This window comes from Anomalospiza imberbis, chromosome 14 (assembly GCF_031753505.1).
Source record: "Anomalospiza imberbis isolate Cuckoo-Finch-1a 21T00152 chromosome 14, ASM3175350v1, whole genome shotgun sequence".
NCBI lineage: Eukaryota > Metazoa > Chordata > Aves > Passeriformes > Viduidae > Anomalospiza > Anomalospiza imberbis.
In genome coordinates, this window is record NC_089694.1 from 800,683 (window position 1) to 825,797 (window position 25,115).

Sequence of the window (25,115 nt, forward strand, 5' to 3'; positions counted from 1 at the left end):
CAGGGGATCCCCCTAAGGCTTGGAAGAGAGGATTTGGCAAGCAGGATGTTAAATAAACTAGGAGAAGGTCTGGCATGTAGAACAGGAGCCTGTGCCCACCTTAAATCACCAGAATGGCTTGGGTAGGAAGAGACCTCAAAGAAATCTGGTTGCAAGCCCTGCCATGGGTGATGCAGTGCACCTGAGAGGTGGGATCCCTTCTCCTCACTGGCACAGACCTGCCAGCGCTGCACAGTGCAATCCCTGGCACACTGGCCACCAAGGAACATGCAGAAATGTTTTGTCTCCTGCTCCAGTGCAGAAGAGGAGCTGGGATTGTAATTCTGGAGCCCCAGCCTTCCCTGGAATGAAGAGATAATCTTGCATCTCCATGTTAATTCATGGAAAAGCCAAGTCAGTTAATCAGGCAATGCCTGACCACTTGCAAGGCAGCTGAAACTACCAACGCATGGGTGAGCCTCAGCAGTAGTTACATTCTGAGTATTGCCCTTTCTGAGCAGTTCTCACCAAATATTTTTCATTTTGAGCTCTGCATGTTACAAAACTGCTCCTTCATCATGCACATTAAAAAAATCCACCGTGGGTTTCCACAGCAGAGAGAATAAATCTGTCTGGAAGAAAGCAGCAAGGACTAATCTCAGAACTTACAGCTAGAGGCACACCAGAAGGAAAATTAATTTTCAAAATGATCTCCCAGCCAGCCACCTTCCTCCCAGAGAACTTCATGGCTTATATCCAGGCCAAGATTTACAAGAGGACCGTGGATTTGCAAAGCTGGAATGGCTGGGAAGTGAAGCATTCACCAAATACCCCTCTGCTAACTTAAAAAGGAGAGCAAAAAGTTTCCTGTAACTTCATTATGATCTGTATTGGCTCAACACTGGAATAATTAGCAGGAGGGGAGAGGAACAGCTTGTAGCCATGCAGGTAGCAGCCATCCTGTGGTGGGCCACAGGATAAATCTGAGGAGAAATGTGAAAGTAAGGGAACCATTTATTCTATCCAGCTAAAGGCTTTGCCCTGAAAAAAATCCCAAAGCCCAGATTTGTATGAATTCTGCTACGAAATTTTGTGACTGGACATAGAGTTTTAATTAGGGCAACCTGGAGCTGAGCAGTAAGACGGGCACTGCCCCCACAAAATGCCAGAACTGCCTCTCCCCCAGCACTGAAGTGACTCCAACACTCTCCGAGCTCTCGGGGATCCCACAAACAACATGTTAGTCAAGTTTACACTGCTAACATGCAAACCAGCACTTCAGCACAAGCAGCTCACAGTCCGTGAGGGATCCGAGGCTCCCTCCTGCCCCTGCTTGGCTCCACCAGCTTGGCTGCCTCATTCTCCCTCTGCTATGCTGGAGCAAGAGCTCCATCTTCTGAAGAAGCAGGAGAGAGCCCAGTCCAGGCCACTGCCAAGGAGTCAGTGGTCACCTGCAGGGTGAAGTGACCAGCCCCAGGGTAAAGGCAATTGCTGAGTGCAGAAGTACTGTGTGAAAATCAATTTTTTCAGACTGCAAGTTGCTTATGGCTGTAAGGATACACTGCTGAAAAGCTCTAGGAATAGCTCTAGGAAACAGCAAGAGAACATCCTACATCATCCCCCAGTGTTTCCTGGAGTGTGTGTAAGATTAGAATCATGCCTTGGGACTGCAGGCAGCATCAGAAACAGCAAAGAGAACAGTTACCTTCGCAGGGAAAACAGAGCCCCAGTGCTCTCAGAGCCTGGCACATGGCTCTGGAGTACCTGGGCAGTGGTGTGGGACTCACAGGAGGCATTTTCTGTGGCTTCACCCCGTGCAATTCCCCTCAGTTTGTACTCAGCAACTTTGTAAGCCAGTCCAGAGCTGACAGTCTCTAGGGTTTTGGGGATATGACCACTGACAATGCAACCCAGGCTTCAAAGTTTCCCAGCACCTTTTTTTGAGATGCAGTCAGAGCTGTAAAACCCTTCTGCCCAGGACCTGGTGAGATGGGGTCGCTATACATGGAGAGAAGGTCAAGGGAGCCGTAACTGCATCTTGAGAACAGGGTGCCAGTAAACTCTGAACATTGCTCAGCAAACTATCCCTCACAGAAAATCAGCAAACCTTCAACCTGTGAGATTTGACTGCCCTGCAACAAAGGGGATAAAAAAACACCTTCCTGTATAGGAAGGACTTCACTGAAATATGCCAAAAACCACCACGAGCTGACTGGAATTTTAAGCCTTTCAGATGGCTTCCTTCACATTCATTAAAAAAAAATAGATTCTGACAGAAAGAAGTACTTTAAGAGAAATCTCCTTGCAAGATTTGCTTCATACAGTCATAGCTAGTATTTTTTTTTTTTTAATGGACTAAGTCAGTGTGGGCTTCCTGAGCTGTTCCATCTCCAACCCTGGTCTCCCATTTGCAGAGGACAGCATGGTGATGAGGCAACATATGGAGCAGTGACACTGTGGACACAGCAAGGGCAACAGGCTGCTCTTAAGGCATTTTCTTGTGTCATGTCTTATGCTTCCCTATCTATTTCTATGTACAGTTACAGCTAGAAAATGAGAACTCTGGGTTTGGAGACTCCAAGCCTTTGGCTGAAACCTGGTCACCTGTTTATAATAAACTTTATCTAAGGATGGATTAACCAGCAGGCAGCAGTGAGGGCAGGAGTGAGGCAGCAGGGAGGAAGTATTGCCTTTAGAGTGCTGGGGTCAGGCCACGATGTCTTTTGCAGCAGGAGGAGGTTCTGAACCTCCTCTTCACACGGGGTTTGAGCTACAGCATGGAGGAGGCAAAACAGTCTCGGGAATCCCTGGTCAGACTCCGTCTCTTCTCCCCGGTCTTCTACCCAGTGCTCTTGCAATGAAATCTACGTTTTTAAATGCTTGGTTTTAATTTACTAGTGCCTAAAGTCTCAGAAACGTCTTAACGTGTTAAACAAACAAACAAAAAAAGCTTAATTTGCTACTTTTGCAGGCTTTTTGGAATAGCTGCTTGCTTTCCTATTTTTCCAGCAGAGGCATATGCAGCCAGGTTTAGTACATCAAGTGTAATGCCAATGGCTTAAAAGACCTGATTGAGATATGAAATATTGCTGCTAGGTGTGCTATCAAATACCTGCGACTTTGGCATTCCGAAATCTGCAGTCACCGACTACAATCTGCAGACTGTGGACAGGAATCCAGCCTTCTTTTCTTCTGTTTAGGTTTTTCACCAACCTTTGAATGACAACAGCATTAGGAACAGAAGCCAACCAACCCAGAAGCAGTTTGGTGAGGGCACGCTCTACACAGCTGGGGGTTCAAGCAACAATTTGTTCCAACCAGGGAAGCATTTTAACAGGACCTGGCTGTGCATTTAAAGCATCATTCCCACCTACATTTAGGAGCCTAATTTAAAAGCCCACACCTCTGTAGACACTGGAGAAGAACGGGACTCCCTCTCAAGTCATGCTGCCCGAGACCTCCAGAGATGCCAGCTGAGGAAGACTGGCTACTGAAGGAGTCAAGGGCAATTATTTTTCTCACTCCTCTGCCATTTAGACTGGGAGGATGATTTTAGTCAGGGTACTATAAGTAAATTCAAGCCAAGATTTAGGTAGCTGGAAATGCTCATGCTCCTAAGTGACAACCCTCTGTCTCACTCATGCAGTGGAATTTGTGCTAACAAAAAGCTTGGTGTGAGAAATCTTTGACTGGCACTGGCAGAAGCCCCCAGGAGTGGTGAACTTTCAGCAAACCTGAGATGCTTTGCATCTGCTTTTGCTAACAACAAACTGAATTTTTCAAAATGCAGTGGGACTAGATGATCCCTGCAGATCCTTTGCAATTGAAATATTCTATTTTATCCTGTTCTGATTTCCCCTGAAGCGCAAGGGCTGTGGCTGTCAGACAGGAATCCTGCACGGGGCATTGACATCTGTGCATTTACAGGCTGGTGCCTGCACAAATCTGACCCAGGTTCCTGCCAACATCACCCTTCCCACACCCCAAACAAGGCTTTGGCACACTGGGCTCCCTCCTACTGAGACCCTGGGCTGGCTGGTGAGCGCTGCTCAGGATCATCCTGGAAAGGGAAGAGCCAGAAACCTCGGCCAACTTGCTGTGAGTCTCAGGAGGGGCACGCTGCCCCTCCAGACAAGGACACCAGTGGTCCAGCAGGCCAGGGGTGTTCCCAGGGGATGCTCCCAGCCCCCAGGAGAGGAGCAGCTGTGAGGTGTTCTCTTGTGAGCCACAGCTTTACACACAACAGGAACAGAGCCTGCAGCCATCCCCCAGTGCAGGGAACACTCCTACAGCTGTCTGAGGGAGGAAAGCACCTTACGCTTACTCACTGTGGCTGGTAATAATCCCAGAGGAGCAAAGCCTGCAGCTGAGCTGGGATGGACAAAGGGAAGCACCATCTGAAGTGGGGAGAGCTTGGCAAGAGGGGCTGTGAAGGCGTTGGTAAAACCCAGCTCAGGCAGAGACCCATGGCAAGGGAAGTCCTGGCTTGTTTCCCCAGGCCAAGCTAGTGTGGATGGCATCTAGTCTTGGCAAGAGAATGAATTCTCCAGCTTTCTGGAATGGTCTGAAGCTCAGTCAGGAGCTGCAAGGAGTGTATCACCAGGCAAGCGACATTTCAAGGGACTGCCCTGCAGGCTCTTAGAGATAAGGCAAAGTAATCCTAAAATACCTACCACTGTCCCTCACCATCTTCATGCAAGAGCTGAATTTCATCCCCATTTTTCACCAGCAGGTCCTCTGATCCTCTCCTCTTGCAGTCTGCAAGGGCTCTGTATTTTCCTGGAGACTGTGGTAGAGAGAAAAACTCATCTTATTTAGCTGCATTTTGCATCATGCAGCTGTGATGTCTGACTGCTGCAGGGTATGCGACAGAGCCCTACCAGCTACCTGAATTAAAATTATTTCAAGAAACTGTGGCTGAGACATCTCCTCATTCCCCAGACTGAGACATGGAAGCTCAGAGGCATGGACAAGACACATCCACGATGCAGTGAGGAGCACAAGGCAGGCTGGGCGAGCATCCCAGCCCTGAGGCTATCACATCCCCACCTACCAGCTGGTTCTCCTCCTCCTCGGTGTCCGAGCAGTTGGAGAGGTACTGCTGCCCCGACCACTCCTCCAGCCCCTCGCAGATCTCCAGGGACTGTGACATTCCTGGCCAGCCTGCAAGACAGCGAGGGGCTCAGGCTGGGGCCCTGCAGCCAGAGAGGCCCCAGAGGGAGGGGAAGGGGCCATACTTCTGTGGGGCTGTTTCTGGGGGGACACCAGCCCACCGTCCAGCATCACCGGGCTGGTGCGCTCCGAGTCGTTCTCTTCCGAGCTGATGGAGGCTCTCTGCTGCTTCCTGAGGGGTTCAAAAGTAACAGAATCAGTCTTAGCTTCACTTCACACATGAGCACCTACTCCATGAGGTTTTGTTAAACAGGGTCAGGAAACAGCACTGCTACCTCTTAGTGTATGTCTCTGTGAAGATTAAGGACTTAGTGCCCAGTTCTCAATCTTTTTGGGAGGGGAAAGGAGGTTGCTGCTCTGCCCTGAATTAGAGCCCTGTCTTTGCTCTGCTCCATCTGCAGAGGAGCTGCAGCTCAGGCTCAGCTGCCAGGCTCAAGGGTGTCCCTGCAGACCCCGTCCCCAGGCCACGGCCACCAAAGGGTGAGAGCAGCACACCCCAGCTGTCCCCTGCCCAGAGCCAGGGACGGGGCCGGCCAGAGCCAGCAGCACCCAGCCCTGGGTGCCCACTGATGGGAATGACCCAGCCCCAGGCTGGCACTCACCTGTCCCCCAGCTGGGAGGAGAGCGGGAGCTGCTCCGAGCACGAGCCAGGCTGCTGCTTCTCCCCTGCTGCGAGGGCAAACACAGCTTAACATCCACTTCTGTACTAGCAACTGCCACACTTGAAGCATTACTTTAAAAATTAGGCCTTTTGTACGACCCTACTGTATCGTAAATGCAGGTGAACCCCGTGGGAAGAATGCTGATGTGTGACTCCAGCTCAGGAGGCTGAATGATTTCTTTATTAGAACTATGCTATAATGCCTTAATATACTATTTATAAGAGATACTAAAACTACAAACCTACTTTCTCTAACTGCCATATCTAACTCCTCACAACTCGTGCCCCTCTCTGAGAGTGCAGCCACAGGTGGGTTGGATTGGCCATCGGCTCCAACAATCCTCACCAGAACCCAACCAAGAAATCACCCCAGGTGAACAATTCTCCAAGCACATTCCACATGGGAAAAACAAGGAGCAGGAATAGAAATTGTTTTCTCTTTCTTCTCTCTGTGCTCTTCTATGAAAAATCCTGAGAGAGAGAAGAATGTGCCTGCCACACTACTGGTTTCTGTCCAGAGAAAACCAGACCTATGGGCTCCTGCAAAGCACAGACTTAATTCTGATTAAGGTGGTGTGTTAGCACAAATGCAACACTGAGTGTGCTCCTGATATGCTTCAAATTATGCATCTGTTTTGTATCTCACTGAATTAAACCTATGAAAACAAATGTGAAATAATGCCCAAGGTAATGACAAACAAAAAAACATACTGCTGTGATTCATTTTCACATGAGCACCCAGTTTTTACTGCTCCAAGGTATGCTATTTCTCTGCAATGTAAGGCCTCACTCCAGCATTTTGCCACCAGGCTTCTAAAAATTAATTCTCCCGTGAGAATTAGTGGACTTGAAAATCAGCAATGTGCCAATAGAAAGCTTCTGCTGCAGAGTGAAAGCCACAGAGAAATTGATCAAATGTACCTTTTATAAGCTCTTGCTGCTTGAACAAAATTTTTCTTATTTCATTCAACCATGCCATCTTCAGATCTACTGTTTGGGCCTGGAAGAAGAGAAAATTGTCTGAATTTTGAATTAAGAGTCATCCATTATAATGTAGGAATAAAATCTTACTTTTCTATGCTGTAATTATCGGAAATCCCCCTTTTTCCCAAAGCTACTACTAAATTTTAAACACTCTTGATCTTTTGAAATTGAGGATTCCCATTACACCCAGGCAAGGCACAGTGGAAATTGTAGAGCTATCACTACAAGCATGAAAATCAATGAGACATTTTCTTCTCACAGCTCCCAGGACATGCAAATACCCAGATTTCTGAGGTACAAACCTGCACCACATACACCTCTTCTCTCCCACTGTACCAGATCTCAAATTTCCGATGATCTCCCTTCACATTCTCAGTTATCCCAACTGCATTCATCTGCAAATCCACACGAAAAAACAATTACACACAGTACAAGCTCCCCCTTCCCTAGGAATGCAGACTTCTGACAGCAAGTTAAACCTGTCTGCCCTGAATTTAACATGTTTCATCAATTTCAATTTATGTAGCAACTGAAAGTCATTATCTGTCTGCTTCCTCCTGACTCTCTATCAGCTGCATTTTGGATTCACCTTCCAAAACGAGTCAATGGACCTTTGGGAACTTTTCATTTGGGAACCAGTGGAACCAACTGAAGCATCATGTCAGCTGCCTCTTTCAGCACAGAATTTCTCAGATTTGGCATATGAAGGTTTATAAATACGTGACATGTTATAACGCATGTTATTTATCCACATGCATTATTTCTTTCCAAAAGAAGGTTAATTTTTGGGATGCAGCCTGAGCTGCCCCAAGCCTGGCTTCCAGGACACGTGCAGGCTTGCAGCTGAGTGCTGCTTTACTCATAATCCCCAACCACTTCTGATGGTTTGGATGAAAACACCAAAGGCCCAAATCCTTCAGGACCTGAACAATGTGGCCCACCTGAACCAAGCTCAAACCATGACTGGAAACTCTTCAGCAACAGGAGACCTCTGACCTCCCTCCTGAGCAGGCCTGGAAGCTGAAAACTGCTCTAACACCTGATACCACATGAACCATCCTCCCCCTTAAAGCAGGGTTTGCTGGCAGTTATTCACTGATTAAAGGATGGTCAAAAATAGCTCAAGCTCCACTTGCATGTTTTGGAACAGATGTAATAATAAAGGTATCATCTATCATAAATTATTCACGCAGACTGGATCAGACAAATCCACTATAAACACAAACAAAACCTTAGAAATAACATCTGTTCAACACTGCTGTTCCTCCTTGACAATATGTGTGTGCCCAGAGCTTTTGGTCTGGAAGACTTGGATGATTTACAGCATAGGTGCCATGGACAAATGTTCTGTTCCAGCAGTTTCACATGGTGGTGCCCCTCTCCAGGGACATGAACAGCCCCAGGGAGCGGGAACCAAGTTGCTCCTGACATCACAGAAACATTTAGGCTGGAAAAGACCCCTGAGGCCATCGAGTCCAACCACTGACCCCTGTCCCCAAGTGCCACATCCACAGGGCTTTAAATCCCTCCAGGGATGGAGGGGCACTGCCTGGGGCAGCTGTGCCACTGCCTGCCCACTCCTCATATCCAAGCTGAATGCTCCTGGCAAAGCTTGAGGCCATTTCCCCTTCAGAAAGCAGGATGAGGCTCCATTCTGGTTTCAGAAAAACTTGACAATTATGAAAGCTGTTGGAAGGGCAGCCTAGAGAGCACCTCATCCACCACTGCAGTTCCCAGTTCTGTGCACCTTGTTTGCCTTGGCAATTTACAGAGGCTCCTACAAAACTGCCCAGGCATCAAGCTATTAGAAATTTTGGATGATCTGCTATGATGATGCAAAGAACAAGTGCCAGGAAGAGACAGATTTAAGGTCTGTTCATTCAGGTTAGTGGATTCTAAAATTCCATTTCCTCCCCCTGCCCAGGATTTACTGTCAGCTGCTGGATCACTGCAGTGCAGACCAAGCTGGGTTAGTGCAAAGCTCTGGGCTGGTGCTCATCTGCATCAGCTTCCCCCTGGCACCAGGCACATTCACCTGGCATTGCAGTAACCTGCATCCTCTGGGTCACTGAAGCTCAGCTGAAGAGCTATTTACCACTGCTCATTTCACAGGATGCAGAATGTGATCCTGAGGCTTTCTCTGGTTTGTTTCATGGATGATCTGTCACACAGCATCTACCCAACAGCTCGTTTCAACCCTGAATCCCCAAAGAACGCTGCTGCAAAGAAAAACCATCTCCTGACACGTAGGGACATGGTTTACTGGTGGATTTGGCAGTGCTGGTTTAACACTTGGACTCGGTGATCTCAGAGGTCTTTTCCAGTATCACCGTCTGTGATTACAAATCAAATGAATGTCAAGCTCCAGAAACAGGATTTTGCCCTCAGCACAGCAGTTCTCAAAACATGTACAGGTGTAATCCTGTCACATCCATGGATTCTCTAACTCCAGCCTCTGCATGCCAACACAAACAGCAATCCTCTGGAGGCAAAGGAACACTGGACACATTGCCTGGACTCCTGAGCACAGCATTTTCTCCTCTGAGCTGCATTTCCCCTGCCACCTCTTCAGTCCCTTCAGAAGCATGTGTGGTAAAACAAGCCCTGCAGGGGAAACGAGCTCTCCAGAAAGAAAATTGATGCTGTGTGGGGAAAACTCTGGGTAGCAAACATTCAGCCTGAGCCTTGCTTCCATGACATCCTCTGTGACGTGCACCAGCTGAACAGACTCCTCTGCTGTTACCTGCTTTTCTGGCCGCTTGTGGCAAACCCCTCCCCAGACCCCACTGGGACCAGGGACCTGCTCTGCCCCCAGTTCTGTTTTTTCCAATCTAATATATATATACATATATATACACACCCCTATGGATTTTAATTTCTCAAGAAAAACAAGGCAGAGCCCTGAGAAAGAAATGCTGATATTAGAACTGCTCATCACACCCAGTATGCCAGGAGGTCTCTTTCAGAGCAGCACTTTGGGAATTTTATTGATAATGGTTAGCATTTATAGTTGTTTACACCACTCATATTTTGCTGTGGGCTGCCCTCGTCATCTGATAATTTTCCTTTCAGCTGCAGCTGGAGCCTGCCAAAGGAGAAGGGAATGGGGAGGAAGAGCAGTTAACCCTGCATCCTCCTGTGGATGGAAAACAGGGCTCAGGAGCAGCCAGGCAGAGGCTGCCCAGGGCCCCCTGGGGCAGGAGGAGCCCCCCTCTCTACCAGGTGGGCTGGGAAGACACAAACACCCTCCCATGGCCTCACCAGCCCTGAACACGGACTGGAGCAGGGGCCAGGCACATCTGTACCCCTGGCACTGGCACAGCTCCATCTCCCTGGCAGAGTCACAGCCCTGACTCCAGGCCAGGGGCTCTCCCAGCTGCTGCCTCCGCTCTGGGGGTCCTCAGAGTTCCTTCAGCCATGAGCCTTCCATGGATATGGCACATCTCTGTGAGACAGCACAGCCCTCAGCAGCAGCAAACAAGCCCCCATGTCAGAGAAGAAACTCCCCTCTGGCTCTGCAGAGTTACTGCTCTGCGATGCACATGGCTGTGTAGAACACCCTAATGCTCACAAACAAAACTAAAAACTCCTTACTTTCAGAAAGTGCTTAAAGCTGTACGATGAGGTTTTGTCGTATCCATCCCCGTGCTCCTCTCGCTTCTTGCAGAAGACCAAGGCTTTCTCATAGAGAAACAGGTGCCTCTGCATGGGCTTGAACCTGGCCAGGTCCTTCATTTTTGTTGGCCCTTTTCGGTGTCCTGCCCAAACACTGAAAGATCCCTGCATCAACACCTTCCCCAGCTCGCTCAGGTCACCCTGGGGAGAGCATGACAAACGAAAAAGAACAAGAAAGAGCTCAATTAAAGTGTGAGGGGACTCTCCAAACAATGCCAGGACACAAGGCCAGCTCTGCTCCAAGGCACGTCCCTCTAAGAATAGGTCTTCCTGGAAGGATCAGAGGATCTTTTGGGAGTGGTGACCTGGTGCCAGGGGGGAGCACAGGCCTCATGCAGGGCTGCAGCTAGTCTAGGAGGTCAGAAACTGGAAGAACTAAAAGGAACAGAAAACCATCCAGCTCCTATGGAAGAGCATGTCAAGGGCTCTCTCTGGCTACTTCAGTGGGACAGGGAAGTGAGATTTGAGCCTGAACTGAGGTATTCTGATGGAATTCTCCAGGAGGCCAGGCCTGGGATCAGCAGCTTCCCTGAAACCCTAGGAAAGACAACCACTCCAATGGAAAAGGTTCAAATTCAGCCTGAGAGTCGTTTGTTAAATGCTGAATGGGAAATGCTACAGAAACAGCCCAGGAGAGTTGTTAGGTCAGCCAAGAGAACACAGAGGGGTACACACTGGAAAAATGCTCTAGAAAACCACAAGGTGGCAAGTGTGGGCACTGTGCAGCTCAGGATAGTCCCAAAGCCCTGAAATCAGATGGAAGGGTGTCCCCTGTGAGGGCTCCCTGATCCCACCCATTGCACATGTTCTGTTCTGGGCCAGCTCTCACACTCTGGACACCACCCCTGCCCAGGGCATCACCCAGCCCTGAGCAAGGGCTCTCCTTGCCCAGAGCTACTCACATCATATCCTGTGATTGAAATCTGATGCATGGAGTCGTTGACTGACTTCAGCAAATCCAACATTGCAACCAGAGCTTCTTGAAGTTCCTGAACTCCATCACAGCTCGTGCTGTACTTTAGCAGCTCCTGAAAATAGAAATAGGAGGGCACGTGTTTGCACTTGAACAAAGCAGATTTTTCCACCTTGCCCGAAGTTTCCAATGCCCAGAAGTGACCTACACTGAGTTTCTTTTTTCATGTCACTGGAAAAAAGGCTCCCTCTAAAGCACAGTCAGTGTGAGGTGTGGAACAGCTCAATGAGGGATGGTCTATTTTTAATGTGCTTCCTTTAGGATGGTGTCAGCATAGAGCAGCATGACATTCTTCTGATTCCTTTGTGTTGTGTTTTCCTGCTTGGTCAGATGTGGCAAATAAGGCTGGGGTTTTTCATTAGTGCCAATATGCCCTCAAATGAGCTTGCAGCTGGTGACTGTCTTCAGACTGGCAGGCACAAGGAACAGAATTTATCAAATCCACAGCCTTCAGGTCAGTAAATGGAGGACAAAATTTTACCACTGAGACAAAATTAGTTTCATTTCAGATCTCCTGTGCCCACCTACAGCTGCCTGTATGCTCATTCAAGAGGCTGGAAGGTGCTTCAGAAGCTACTACCCAAGTGTTACTCCTGCCTTACAAAGTGAGAATAACTGCACTGCCCTGCCTCAGATGAGGGGCACAAGAATAAATGCAATAAAGATTACAGGTGCTATCAACACCCGAGGAGAAGAAGAGATGCAACAATTTATTTCATTCATCAGATCCTCATGATCATCTCTGGTTCGGTTTTCTTACAAGTGCTTCTGTAATTTTGCATCTCTGAACAGATACAAACATTCTTTCCTTAAAAAATGGCCTCTTAAAAGCACCTGCTCCTTTTTCAGCTATGTGAACATTCATCTTCACTGAAAGCCACTTCAGGAGAGGCCAAGACAAGCAATATGTCATCCAAAGCTTGGTGCTGATTTACAGGTAACCTTTAATTGAGAAACAAAACAAATCTCATCTCTCTGCTGATGCCCTTTGGAAGCAGAACATGAAATACCTTCAGGAGTAACTGGTACTTTGTCAGGCGCTGCACTGGTTTGAGCAGATAGGAGTCCAGCCCCAGCTTGTGCTCTAATTTTCTTTGGCATTCCTGGAACACAGAAGACAGACTAAGTCAGTTCTTCACCATCTGTAAGTAGATATTCCAACAGCACAGCCGTGGGGTTTGATGACTGCAAGGGTTTCATGTCAAAGTGTTGAATGGTACCCACAACTAAAGAAATATTATAAAGAAACATTATAACAGCATGCAGGTTAGCAGTGAGTGGATCTGCCTTGTACTCCTGGGGTGTGAGAAACGCCAACACCTCTTTCTGTGAGCATTTTGCATGCACGTTGCACGCAGCACCAAGCAAAAGGCAGAACTGTGGGCTGCTGAGGAGGGTGTTAGGACAAGGCAGTGTCCCGGGGGTCCTGCCTGGGGGGAAGCAGCAGCTCACCTGGAAGAAGGAGCTTTCGGAGCACTGCCTCCACAGGGACTCGGAGCGGGGCTTGTTCTGGCAGTACTTCTCATACATCTGGAAATCCTCCCGCTGCAAGGCAAGCCCAGGGCAAGTCACCCTCAGGGACCCAGTCCTGCCAGGCAGCAACTCGGGCCAGCACCCAGACTGTGGGTGCTTCCACCTCTGCTGCCAGCTTTAATGTCTACAATGACAGTTTGGGTGAAAAAAGCACAGCAGGGATCACAGCTGCGGCCACAACAGCTGCTCTGCCATCTCTGCTGGCCACACACGGCCACTGCTGGCCTGGCTGCTGGTCCTGAGGGCCAGGAGCCTCTCACCCAACCAGCGTAACTGAGGTGTTGCAGAGTGTGACAAGCCAGGAGAAACACTGGCCTTCGAGTCTGCTTGATACGTGAAAATGATTCACCCACCCTGTCTAGGAAACAACATCCCACTCTCTCGGGGGCTCCCAGGCAGTTTTCCAGGCTGTGCAGGAAAATTCTGCAAGAGATGGGAGAAGGGACAAGAAGACAGCAGTGAGCAGGGGGAGGTCTGGGTGTGCCAGCACTCCAAGGGACGATGGCAGGGGGAGAGAGCAGCACCGTACTTGTTGTGGAAGTCATAGATCTCGGGCATGTTTCCAAAGAGAACGTCCTTCCTGTTCCTCAGCACGGGGGGCAGGAGGATGAGCATGGCAGGATTGTCCATCTCAGCTCTGTAGCCCTGCCAGATGAAAAAGGGCTCACACTCAGCTGCCATCTCCTCACAGGCAGGTCAAAAGGGGACATGAACAGACTTTCAACCTGATCTCTCTGTTTCTAAGTGCAGTATCTCTTCTGTTCCCTGGTTTTTGGTCTCTAAAACCCTGTCTCCAGTCCCTGGGCACACAGGGCTGTGGTCCAGAGGGGAATGGCATGGGACAGGGGCTGGCAGCACTGCAGAGATGCTCTCAGTTCTCCAAAGGCAAGTCAGCCTGGCTGCAGGAGAGGAGCCACAGGAGTGTGTGTGTGTGGGGAGAACACCTCTCGTCCCTGCCCAGGGGACACGGGGGACACAGGGTGTGTGTGCAGGGAGTGCAGCTCCACACAGCCTCACCAGAGCCCCTGCAGGAGAGCTCCAAACCAGAGACAGCTTGAGAGCAGATCAAAAACACGTGGGCTTTTTGCTCTTGCACAGGACATGCTGAGCACTAGCGTCTTGCTCTCCTCAATGCTCCAGGAATTCTGGGCTCTGTGGCTCCACCTGCCCCTTGACATCAGGGGCTCCCAAACTGGGGAGGAGCTGTAAGGGACATCACTGAAATACTAACTGTTGGGGGGAACCAGGAAATAAAGTAAAGCTCCCCAAAGTAACAGGCCATCCCTGCACCAGATATGGCAAATTTCCTAACTGCAGTGCAGGGAGCAGAGCTCAGCACCAGCAGAGCAAAGAGGTCCCCAAGAATGCCACTAGCCACAGCCCAGGCTGGCCCTGCTGGCCACCAAGGACTGCACAGAACAGAGGCCCTTCTAACATGGGCAGCACAAATGTGTTCAGGATGCACAGCACATCTCCTTTGGCTTTCCAAACTAATCTCTCACGCTCACTGCGCTTGGAGTCAATATTCCTTACACTAAGCAGGCATTTTGGAGTTGATTAAGGATGCAGTAGATGATAAGCATCTGCAAAATTAGTCACTTTTCTCTAAGGCCAGCAAGCAGGCTTCCCTCTTTAAAGGAAATACTATTTTCAGAAAACTGAAGTCTATCTGTCCATTTTTCTCCATCTAGACTGGATGTGCACAGCAATAAATCTGTGTACCTGCCAACTGCTTCATCACAGAGAGCGTGGTTCAACAAAAAACCCAACCAGTGCAGGGAAGCCACGTGTAAGTACCTGCAGTCCAACAGATTTGTACCCTGCTTGCTCCTGGGAGAGCAATGTGTGTGGGGGGAGCTATTCAACAGCCAGCTTGTTTTGGCCATCAGCAAGTTATTTTGGACTAAGGCAGTAATGTCTAAAACAGTGTGAGAAATCATTATCAGCTTTCTAAAGTAATGTGCTTCATACAGTCATGAACTTCACAGTATTGAGGCAGAATTCTCCCAAGGATAAAACACAAGCTGCTTCCTTTTGTCTCCTAAAGGTAAAGGAAATTAAGGAACAGTCAAAAGAAACAGCTTTTTGTATATTTTACAGGCACTGCTAAGGCTGATTACCAGTGCTTTTGTGTACAAATAGAAGCATTCTCCTTCCCTGCAGGTGAAAAGCTCATCCTGACACCAACTGTTCCTGCAGATGCCTCCAACAAAGACAACCTAAGTAGCAAACTTGAGCATTTATGACTAGATTGGGATCTGACAGTCTGGTGGAAGCCTGCCCTGTCCCATCTTTGCTCAGTCTCACAGAGTGGCAGGTGTCCTTTTGTACAAGTCACCAGGGAACAACCTGGAGAAGTCACTCACCGTCAGGACAGTGAAGAGCTCCTCCACATACACTCTTTCTGTTTCTATAAGCTCATTTATGACATGGCTAAAATGAAAAAAAAAATAAAAAAAAAAGAAGTGTATTATTTTCATGTCTACAAAAAGCCCCACGAGTGATCAGTGCAGTTCAAGGAGCCCAAAACATTTTGTGATCTCATTAATAACCAAGAGGTAAAAGCACAAGAGAGCACACCTGGGTCAGGCTGGAGGAACTCAGGGATGGGGCAAGGACTGGCCAGGAATAAACACCATTTTAGGTGATGTGCATGGGGCGAGTGCTTACCCCTTCAGAATATCCAAGCTGTCATCACTGTCTGATATAAAGTACTGCAGGGAACTCCGCTTCTCCTGGTAGTCGTGCATGACTTCGATCTGGAAGGGAAATGGGATGCACTGGGAGGAGCTGCAGGGGCAGGAGGAGCCCAGCCCCTGGTGCCAGCCAGGAAACTCCCTGGGGAAGGATGAATTGTGCTTCCTTGTAAGAACCCTCGGGCAGTAAACCTTGGAAGGGAATAACATGTAATGGGTAGCCAAATATCCCCAGAAATCCCTCTGCTACATAAAATCTGAAAATACTGGTAACATAACTCATGAGAGGAGAGGCCAGAGAACAGTTTCCACAGGGGAAATCTTCCCCCCGTGGATGGGGATATTTCCTAATACACACCTCTGTTATGTAAGAAATAACTTCAGGGAACAACAAGCAGGAAATAGGTATCTGGATATTGTAAAAATCAATCAACACAGAGCTCAGGTGTTGGACTAATCCAACTAAACCACATGCATACATGAGGGTTTGCTTGAGTTTTTTAAAAAGGGAAAGAAAAAAAGAAAATAAAGAGAGCCTCTCCAAATCCAAAGTACGCTCAATCTTCAGAGGAGTTTCAGTTTTTCCCTGTAAAAAACTAACTCAGCTTTCATGAATAATTTTTACCTTGCGAGAACTTGGAGTTTTTCTGGAAGTTTTCTTCCCAGGGAGAGAGAGATCAAATGAAAATTTCAAACTGGAATTAAAATCTACACCTTGGATAGAAAAAAGCAGAATTACATAATGTACATCTATGGTCAAGGGGATTCTTCAGACAGAAACAAATAAGTCAGGAAGAAAAATGGGAGACAATTTAAGAATAAATAATTAGTTAGCTAGTACTGATAGCAAACTGCAAAATAAAGGGTATTTATCTCAAACAATACTGATTCCACAGAGCACACCCCATGGTCATAAAGGCCATAAAGTACAAATATTTAGAAAAAACAAAATGCTCCCTAAGGGAACACAGTAATCAAAACCTAACAAAGTCTGTGAAGCCTGGGCATATGATAAGACAAAACCAATAATAGTAAATAAACTACAAAAAAGAACATCCCCTGCTAGGACACTGTAAGAAAGTCCTTTTATGAACGTAGGGCAAGATGCTCAGCTGCAATAAACTGTTTCTCCATCTTGCACAGATTCATTGATATAGTCAGTAAATAATTACAAGTCGCAATTTTGCTGCAGAGGTAAACTGGGAGCTTAAACACAAAGCACCAATCTCTCCGGTGAGCTGTATGGCATCATTCAAACAGCTTGTAAGAAGAATGTGGACATGCTGGAGAGAGCACAGAGGGGACCACGGAGAGGCTCGAGGGCAAACCGGTGTGGAGAGCCCGTGTTCAGCTGGGGCGGCGGGGATGCAGCTGCTGCAGTTATCACAGCCAGGCCTTGCAGGTGGAACCAGGGGGCTCGGGATGCTGCAGACAGGCCAGAGGGGTGCATGGCTGGGCCCCATCACACACAGAGAGCCCAAAAGAGGTGAGGTCTTGGCAGCGGTCCCGCTCAGAGACTGCCCTGGCAGGAAGGGCACACGGATTTGGAGCTGGATGGGACACGGGCACCAGCCTCTCCTGCAAGAGGGACTCTGCTCCAGCACTCGGGCCCTGCCACAGCCTGCAGTGCCACTTCTGCACATCCCACGACACCGGAGGGCTCAGGGTGGGACACGTTTACTCTTCCCCCCTCCCCACCCCCAAAAAAATGGTTTAAATTAGAACCACATTTCTCAGACAGGCTTCAAATCCTGGGCAAAGATAAAAGAGGAAGCATCTGTCCTCAGACAGAAACAGAAGGGGGGAGAGGGGCATGGAAGCATAAGGAAGAAAGGAACAGAGGACGAAAGCGATGTGCTCAGCATTGGTTTGGTTTCAAGCCACACCATAAAACCCATCCATCTCAAAGCACTGCCAGCAGAGCTCAGCGTGTGCCTTTGACACTGCCCATCACGCCAGCAGGCCTGCAGCAGTTTGATGTTTGGTATCAAACAGACTTTACTAAAAAGCTCTCTTGTCGTGATCCCTCCAAAGAGGAGCCTTTTGTCTTTCCCACACTTGATCACTGCTTTCAGGAAGACGATTAATGGAGCACACCTGTGCTTTGCAGGTGACCGAGGGCCTCTGCTAGAAAAACTTGTGTCCCATAAAGGCATGAAAAAAGTCCAGCTGAGTGACAGTGATCTCACAACATCCCACAGAGGTGGCCACCCATTTGCCCCACTCTTTAGCTCAATATTTGTCTTTAACCCTTTCCTCTTTCTAGAAAGCTGGAAAAGCTGTGCTAGGTAAAATGGGCAATGCTCTAGTTTGAAGAATCAGAGCTTTTACTGATTGAGGAAAGGGCTTCAGAAGGTAATGTGCTTTGGAGAGGGTGGCATCAGCCTGGGAAGAGGAAATCTGGGATTTATTCGCTGCACTGGCCTGCATCTTGAGCTTCATTTCATTGCATCCAGCTTCATTCCCACCCCTCCACTTGGCTATTTACATTTCTCATTCGCTGAGCTGAAGCTGCTTTTGCTGCTGTATGACACCTGCTATAACTCGCCATAACCAATATTTGCTAATTCATAATAAAAACCCTGTGTTAAAACACAAATGTTTAATTGCTTTTATGCTGCCAGATCACTGAATTGAATATTCTGACATAACTGAGCAAGTCCCTGGTTGAAAATACATGGATGTTACTTTGGAATCTCTTTTAATTCTGCCTGATTCATCCTTGGCAGCCCTGAGTGTAAGTTTTAAAGTTATCATTTAAAGCTAACATGGTGCCACATCCCATTACCAAAACTAAGGCAGAACATTCAGTGACCTCAGTTCAATGAGAATTTGTAACTTTATGGGCATTAATTATTCCACAATTGGGATTTAGGAAATACACCCTGAAGGAATCAAAAGGAGTTAAGCATCCAGCTCATTTCTGTTGATGAGATTTGAGCTCCTCATTTCTCCAAGCTCCTTTGCAAACATCAGTCTAACTTTATGTCAGTTCCAGCTCAAGACAGCCACAGAGAATAGGCAAGCTAATAAATGTATAAACCTCGCCCTTTTATCCCTGTAGTATTAATTCACCAGTTTCCAGCCCAGCAGGATGCCACTAAAGCAGAACTGGAGGTGTGCACTACTTAGAGCTCTTCTTTCACTGAGTGGGAAGGGGAGATAAATAACAAACTACCAACTTCACACAGGTATGGGAGCACAAGCACTGGAGAGTTAATAAATCACCTGATACATATTTAACACTATCCAGTAACTTTCTATCTGCCAGCAAGGCTTCTCAAAACCATCCTAACCTTACTCTTCCTGCCTCGGAGCAAAGCTACCAGCTGAAAACACCATAATTCCACAAAACGTTACCATGCTTAGGAGAGAATAAGGGTGACTTTGCCCGGGGAGGGTTTTCTGGCCGAGGAGCCACCAGCTGGACGGGCCGCACGTGTTTGTCCAGCAGCTTCTTGAAGCAGGACTGCCTGTTCTCAAACATGCTGCGCACGTTCTCCAGCTTCACCTGCACCGACTGGATCTGGCACTGCAGAGAGGGAAGGAAGACTTACGTGACCACCGCTGATCTGCACTGCGACCCAGAGCAGAGGTGACGGCACTGCCACGCGGTCCGACCCTGCTCTTCACTCGTGGGACGAGGAACTGGGGCCTTGCTTACCTTCAACTCGGACGTTAGGACTGACTCAAAATCGTAGTGCAGGGCTTGGGGATCATAGTTTAAGTAGGATGAAGAGCTTTCAAGAAATCTTTCTATGTCCTGGAGAGCTTTCTGAGCGCCTTCTTTAGACTGGCACTTGTCCATCTGCTGGTTGGCGAGCAGGTAGGCACCTTCATCACAGCACTGCAGAGCCTGGGGACAGCACAGCCTGTGAGACCCTCCGGGCACTGACACGAGCTTCTCGCGAGGAGTATCGCTGCTTGGATCTGGATGCAGCCACACAGCACCCCCAGCACTCACTGTGGTTTGGTTAGAAAGCACAAAGGCCACGTTTTTTCTGTAAGGTGACTGCAGTCCTCAGCAGACCCAGCCAAGCTGCTCCTGCTTGTAGCTGGCTAAAATCAGTGGTGTACCTGCCATGGAGGAACTGGTGCACAGCTGACCCCACTGAGAAGCAGGTGTTTATTTCTCCAGCTGGGAAAGCTGAAGTGAGCACTTCGGAGCCTACAGGGAGGGTGACACGTTTCTTGAGGCTCAGTGCAGGCCTGAGCTGGGGCTCACTGGCACTCACACACTGAGGTGTGCACAGGAGTGAGAGGATGCTCCAGCCACAAACAGAGAATTTCCACTTCTGTGAACAGGATGGGAGACATGGAGAGCAGGACCACGCTGTGCTCCAGCACAGCCCCAAGCTAGACCCTTGGCACCAACCAGGCCTGCAAGGAGCCCAGGAGAGGCACCTGTCCTGCAGCTGAGAGGCTGCCAAGGAACTGTCTGTCCCCACAGATCAGCACAATGCTGAAGTGGAGCACACATATAAAAAGGAGCTCCCCAAAACAGGGAAATGGAACAGGGTCAAAATTCACTGTTTCTCTTAATTGGCCTCAAGCACATTGCAACCATGTGCCTTCTGGCCTAATCAGCGTGAATGTTCCTAAATGAATACTTGATGCTGATTAAGATATCAAAGAGTGTTGGAGCCACATGACTCCACTTCCATGGTAGCACACAGCAGCTGTGCCTATCTACCAGTCTGTCACCTTATTTCACACTCAGCTATGTTCATTCTTAACAAATCAATCAGAAAAAAGGGCTGGAGTTTATGTGAGAGCATCACCTCTGTCGCACTGGGCACGGAAACCTCCAAAGTCAATCCATTCATAGCTGTAGCATGAAAGCACCACCAAGAGCAGCAGCTGAGCTCGGTGTTCTGTGGAGATGCCCACCTCTTTCTGCTGCCCTCACAGCACCAGCAGATACCTGTCTGCTGACTTCCCAGCTAAGGGAGGGGTGTGGCACTCCTCCAGCCTCTGGGGAACACCTCCCTACCATTAACTGTGAAGAAAAGCTGCACATTTCAGATGCTTCCAGCGAAGAAGAGAGGCTAACCCCACGGAGAAGCTAACCAACCATCTCCTCAGAGCACTGTGTCCCTGAACTCTACCTGCTGAAGGCGGGTGTGGAGGTCCAAGGTCTTCTGCAGGCGCACCTGCTTCCTCTTGATGTCCTCAGCCAGGAGGTCGGAGTGGTGCCGCAGCTCGTTGCACTGCTGGCAGATCAGGTTGAGGGCGTAGTGATGGTTGGCTGCCAGCTGGTGCCCGTGCAGTATCACCACCTGGGCCTTCCCTATCAGGTCCTGCAGGCAAAGGGAGAGCCCAGGCTGCACACCCACAGAAATGGTGCCAGGGTGCCCACACCCACCAAGGTGCACTCCCACCTCACCAGAGCTCAGGCACTCTTGGACATGGCTGCCATTAGGAGCAGCCAGCACACAGGGCAAAATGGCACCCAGCACCTGGGAAGAAAAACCTTTCTATCCATAAAGAGGATGAAGAAGAAAACAGCATTTCACCAAAGCAGCAACGCTGTGAGTGCCTGCTGGCAGTGCATCACTGCCCCCCTCCAGGAACCACACCCTGAATAAACTGCAGCTGATGTCCAGTTCAGGCCCACTGTGCTCCCAAGCATCAAAGGGAATTGGAGTAGTTAAAGTTCATCTTGATGCCAAGAACACAGGATCTTTTCTGCACACCTTATCAGTGTAATGGTTCTGGTTTCTCCAGGGCTGGCTTTCCTGCTGCACCCTGCCTGGCTTTTTGATCCTCCTCCCTTCTCTCCATAAACATTCCTTCCAAATGGCCAGCAAGCCTCAGACCTTTCTCTAGAACTCTTCTGTGGCCAGACCCCTCAGGATTTCTCTGCTGATCCTGGCCCAGGTGCCCAAGCACATCCCTTTGCAAAGGTCACATCCCTTTGCAAAGGTCACATCCTTAGCTGGGCTCCAGTGAATCATTTCACTCTTTTTTCCCCTACATCTCTTAGTCTTCGCCCATATGTTACGTTCAAGCCACAGAGACATCAGGATACAACTTTTTTCGCAACTCCGTGTGCCTGGTAACAAGTTTCTGCCTATTAGCATAGCTAAAGCACTTGAAATATAAATAATTCTTCTTCCAGCTCATTAAATCCCACGCCTCCCCCATGTTCAGACATTTATCTGTTCCGGATTTTCACGGTGGCTCAGCAATTTATTTTAACTCTGATAATTAAATACCCTGTTTCTGGCTTTCAGAGTGATCACAGCCTTGCTGCTCAGAGCAGAGACATGAAATCGATCCTTTCATGCAGCACTTACCAACAAATTACACCAGAACCAGGTGATTTCAGCAAACACCCCTGCCACAAATACAGAGTGTGGCTCTTGTGTTTCATTAGTGCTTCTTCTGTGCAGGATTATCTCACCTGAGCCATGCCATCGAAATGATCCAAGTCCTTGAGCCTCTGTGTCACCTGGGGGATGCTGTCGCCAGTGTCGGGCAGCTCCGCTTGCTGACCCATTAAAAATTCAATGGCATTCTTGACCTGGACACAAAGAAGAAGACTGCTGCAAAAGGATACAAAGCACAGGCAGGAAATCCTTCTGAGCCCAGAATTAATCACACTTGGGCTAAGATTGCTAAATCCAATAATACAACTAGTGTCCAAGAACTAATTTCCAAATTCAAAGATGCTTCCATCAGCAAAATCCACACGACTGCAGGGCAGAGATTCCTAAATTAGCTCTCAGAGAGGAAGCACAGCCGTCTCCCCAGGCTAGCTAGCCCTGCCACAGTCAAGGAACAGCAGCATAAATTAAACACTCTCAAAATAAAAAGCATAAAATCTTCTCTCCACCAGATCTCCAACTCTCCCTTCTGCCAATGGAAGCACATCTGATCCTACCTCTTGAAAACTTTGCTCAAACTTCCACAGTTGTAAATATTGTTCCATTTTTAACTGGTGCTTTTCCCAGAAGCCATCAAAAGCAGTCTCCATCTCACGCAGCTGACCAAGCAACCTTGGGTACAGAAAAAGGACAAGATTGGAACAATCTGCAAACGAGGGACAAGCAGAGATGGACAAGACCTAGGGATCACTTACACAGGTTCTTCTGGACACAAGGTCTCAGAAGAAGTCAACAGACAGCTACATGTGACTTGAGATAATCTCAGAGAGAGATCTAATGAAATCAGCACTGCAGAGGAGAGCATCTGTGTGAAGCAGCTGCTGCTCTCTCCATTTATCTGGGTAAAACCTGGGAGCCTGGCATGGGAGAACCCTGCATCTGCTGCACAGCCTCCTCATAGCAGTGGGGATAAAGATCAGAGCAAGTCAAAATCATGAGAGAAGTCACCCAGCAATCTGATGGACTAGAGCACAATTCTGGTATCTTTGTCTTTGATAAGTGACCTAAACAACACCTATATAATCCACACCTAAATAATTTGAGTGTTTCCACTAAAGAATCAGGGGAATGAGGTGCACTCACCGATTCACCGTCTCCCAGTCCCCAGGCCTCTCTTGCTGCTGGTCCTGACTGCATTCCCCTGAGTCTGGCTCTTCAAAACTGCTCAAAAGCAGGTTTCCCTCTTTTGTGACTGCTGTAATATCTTCCTGTATAACACAAAACATTTCTCATTCAGGCTACTTACTGGGAGGTAAGGATGAGTAATTTTGTGTTTCTCCTGCCTTAGTTTCCCTGTGAGAAAGAAAGCAGCAATCCCCAACAGACCAAAGGACTCCCAGCAGATGTTTTTGTCCTCTTAACATGGAATTAACCCCTGGAACTGCACGAGGCTGAGCCATGGACGGGTCACCAGGCTGGGTGGAAACTACCAGACATGAACACACCAGGCCACAAAATGATTCAGGAGGCCAGCACTGGCCCAGCTCTCTCCTGATGAGCAGCTGGTGGTGGTGTGAGACATCTGTCCACAAGTTCATGTCTTCAGGCAAGGCTGTCCACAGCTTGAAGGCTGTGCCTCTCCATCAAGGTCAGGAGAGGAGGCTGTAAGAGGAGCATCCCACAGGTGAACAAAGCCAGGACTGAGCTCACACAGCACCACTCACTACAGCCTGCACACACGCAGTCACACCCCCAGTACAACCTCTCTTAGGGAAAATTTAAACCCTTGGGTCCTCATCAGCATCAGCTGAGGTGCTTTGTGCTGGCTGGGCTCAGCCCCAAAGCAAACATGTGCACTGAGTCAACTATTTCCAGGAAAAAGAGGCCACACACAGAAATGAGGAGGGAGAAAACACACGCAGCTGATGAACTGAGGTGGAAGAGGCCCTGAAGGAGTGACCTGTGTATGGTTCCATTGGAGAGCCATGACCTGGAGGAGTAAGAGCCCATCCTAGGAGATGGCCAGGCTTTTATTCCAAGAGAAACAATGGCAAAATCTCTTCAGGGAGAAGATTCAGAAAGCCCAGACTTGCTTCAGTGTCTGCCTGCCCCAGATAGCTCACAGCAACCCAAACACATCATCAGCCTCAGGGCAGCAGCCCAGGAGCAGGACACAGCTGCAGAACTTCCCTCTCCCACACAGGGTCCACTGCCAGTCTGCAGTCTGTCACTAAAACACCCTGAACATGACCACAAGGCAAAACCCCAACTCCTGACACTGCCCCAGGCAGGAGACTCAGCAGAGAAATGATGCAGCATGTTTTACACTGCAGGGGGCTGGTATTGCATCCTCCTACACCTCACTCTCCACAGACCCATGTTCCTTCTTTGATTCAAAGCCATTCATTATCCAGAAAGCAAAGTGGCCTGACTGTCAAGCAGGTGGTAACTTGACTTTTTCTGTCCAGTATATCAGTGGGGTTCATTTCTTAGTTACTCTGTTTAAGTAATTTCTGTCTTTTTTTGTTCATTCACTGGGGTTGTCATGAGAGAGACAAGGATCCCACGTCATGCTGTCACCACAACCTGTGCACAGTTTCTCATCTGCTTTTGTGTCTCATGGTCTTAGAAGGAACAAAATAAAAAAGCCAACAGACCTCATTTCAGACAAAAGCCACTGAATGGTTTTGATATTTGAAATTAATAGATGAGGAGTTAAAAGCAACAGATGGCTTGTACCGAGTACTGCTGTGCTTTCTACACAAATGAAAACACCTGATATGTTTTATTTCTCCACAGAGAGAAGTGGGCACTGCTGGCTGCTTTATCCACTGCTGACCTACACTGTGGAGCTTCTAGCTGCCCCCTACACTGTGGCCACAGTCCTGAGCCCAAAGCTGAAGTCACTGAGTCATGTTGCAATAGATGGAGCTGCTATTTTGTACTACTCTCTTCATTTTCAAAGAAGAGATGGAGGCCCATTGACAGTATCTATAATGATACTTTCCAAACATGCACACACGTATTTATGCCTACACACAGCACAACTTGGATGACATTTTCAGTATTTCTTAGAGGCAGCTTTCTGGGAGCTCGCTGTCACATGAATGACA

The 25,115-nt window shown here is 48.4% G+C and overlaps 1 protein-coding gene across 1 annotated transcript in view; it reads right to left on the minus strand.

The window, feature by feature from the left end:
• MCF2 (MCF.2 cell line derived transforming sequence) overlaps positions 1-25,115 on the minus strand; it is a 56,199-nt gene that overhangs the window by 3,103 nt on the left and 27,981 nt on the right. Inside the window, exons 8-29 of the mRNA XM_068204538.1 lie at positions 23,146-23,270; positions 22,560-22,674; positions 22,080-22,199; positions 20,782-20,973; positions 19,338-19,529; positions 19,034-19,205; positions 16,299-16,387; positions 15,648-15,736; positions 15,344-15,410; positions 13,507-13,622; positions 13,331-13,400; positions 12,897-12,989; positions 12,455-12,547; positions 11,374-11,499; positions 10,391-10,612; positions 7,099-7,191; positions 6,734-6,812; positions 5,754-5,817; positions 5,217-5,323; positions 5,033-5,142; positions 4,653-4,765; positions 3,092-3,192 (exon numbers count right to left, since the gene is read on the minus strand). Of these exons, the coding sequence (XP_068060639.1) occupies positions 3,092-3,192; positions 4,653-4,765; positions 5,033-5,142; positions 5,217-5,323; positions 5,754-5,817; positions 6,734-6,812; positions 7,099-7,191; positions 10,391-10,612; positions 11,374-11,499; positions 12,455-12,547; positions 12,897-12,989; positions 13,331-13,400; positions 13,507-13,622; positions 15,344-15,410; positions 15,648-15,736; positions 16,299-16,387; positions 19,034-19,205; positions 19,338-19,529; positions 20,782-20,973; positions 22,080-22,199; positions 22,560-22,674; positions 23,146-23,270 (2,548 nt within the window). The remainder of the gene's footprint in view (positions 1-3,091; positions 3,193-4,652; positions 4,766-5,032; positions 5,143-5,216; positions 5,324-5,753; positions 5,818-6,733; positions 6,813-7,098; positions 7,192-10,390; positions 10,613-11,373; positions 11,500-12,454; positions 12,548-12,896; positions 12,990-13,330; positions 13,401-13,506; positions 13,623-15,343; positions 15,411-15,647; positions 15,737-16,298; positions 16,388-19,033; positions 19,206-19,337; positions 19,530-20,781; positions 20,974-22,079; positions 22,200-22,559; positions 22,675-23,145; positions 23,271-25,115) is intronic.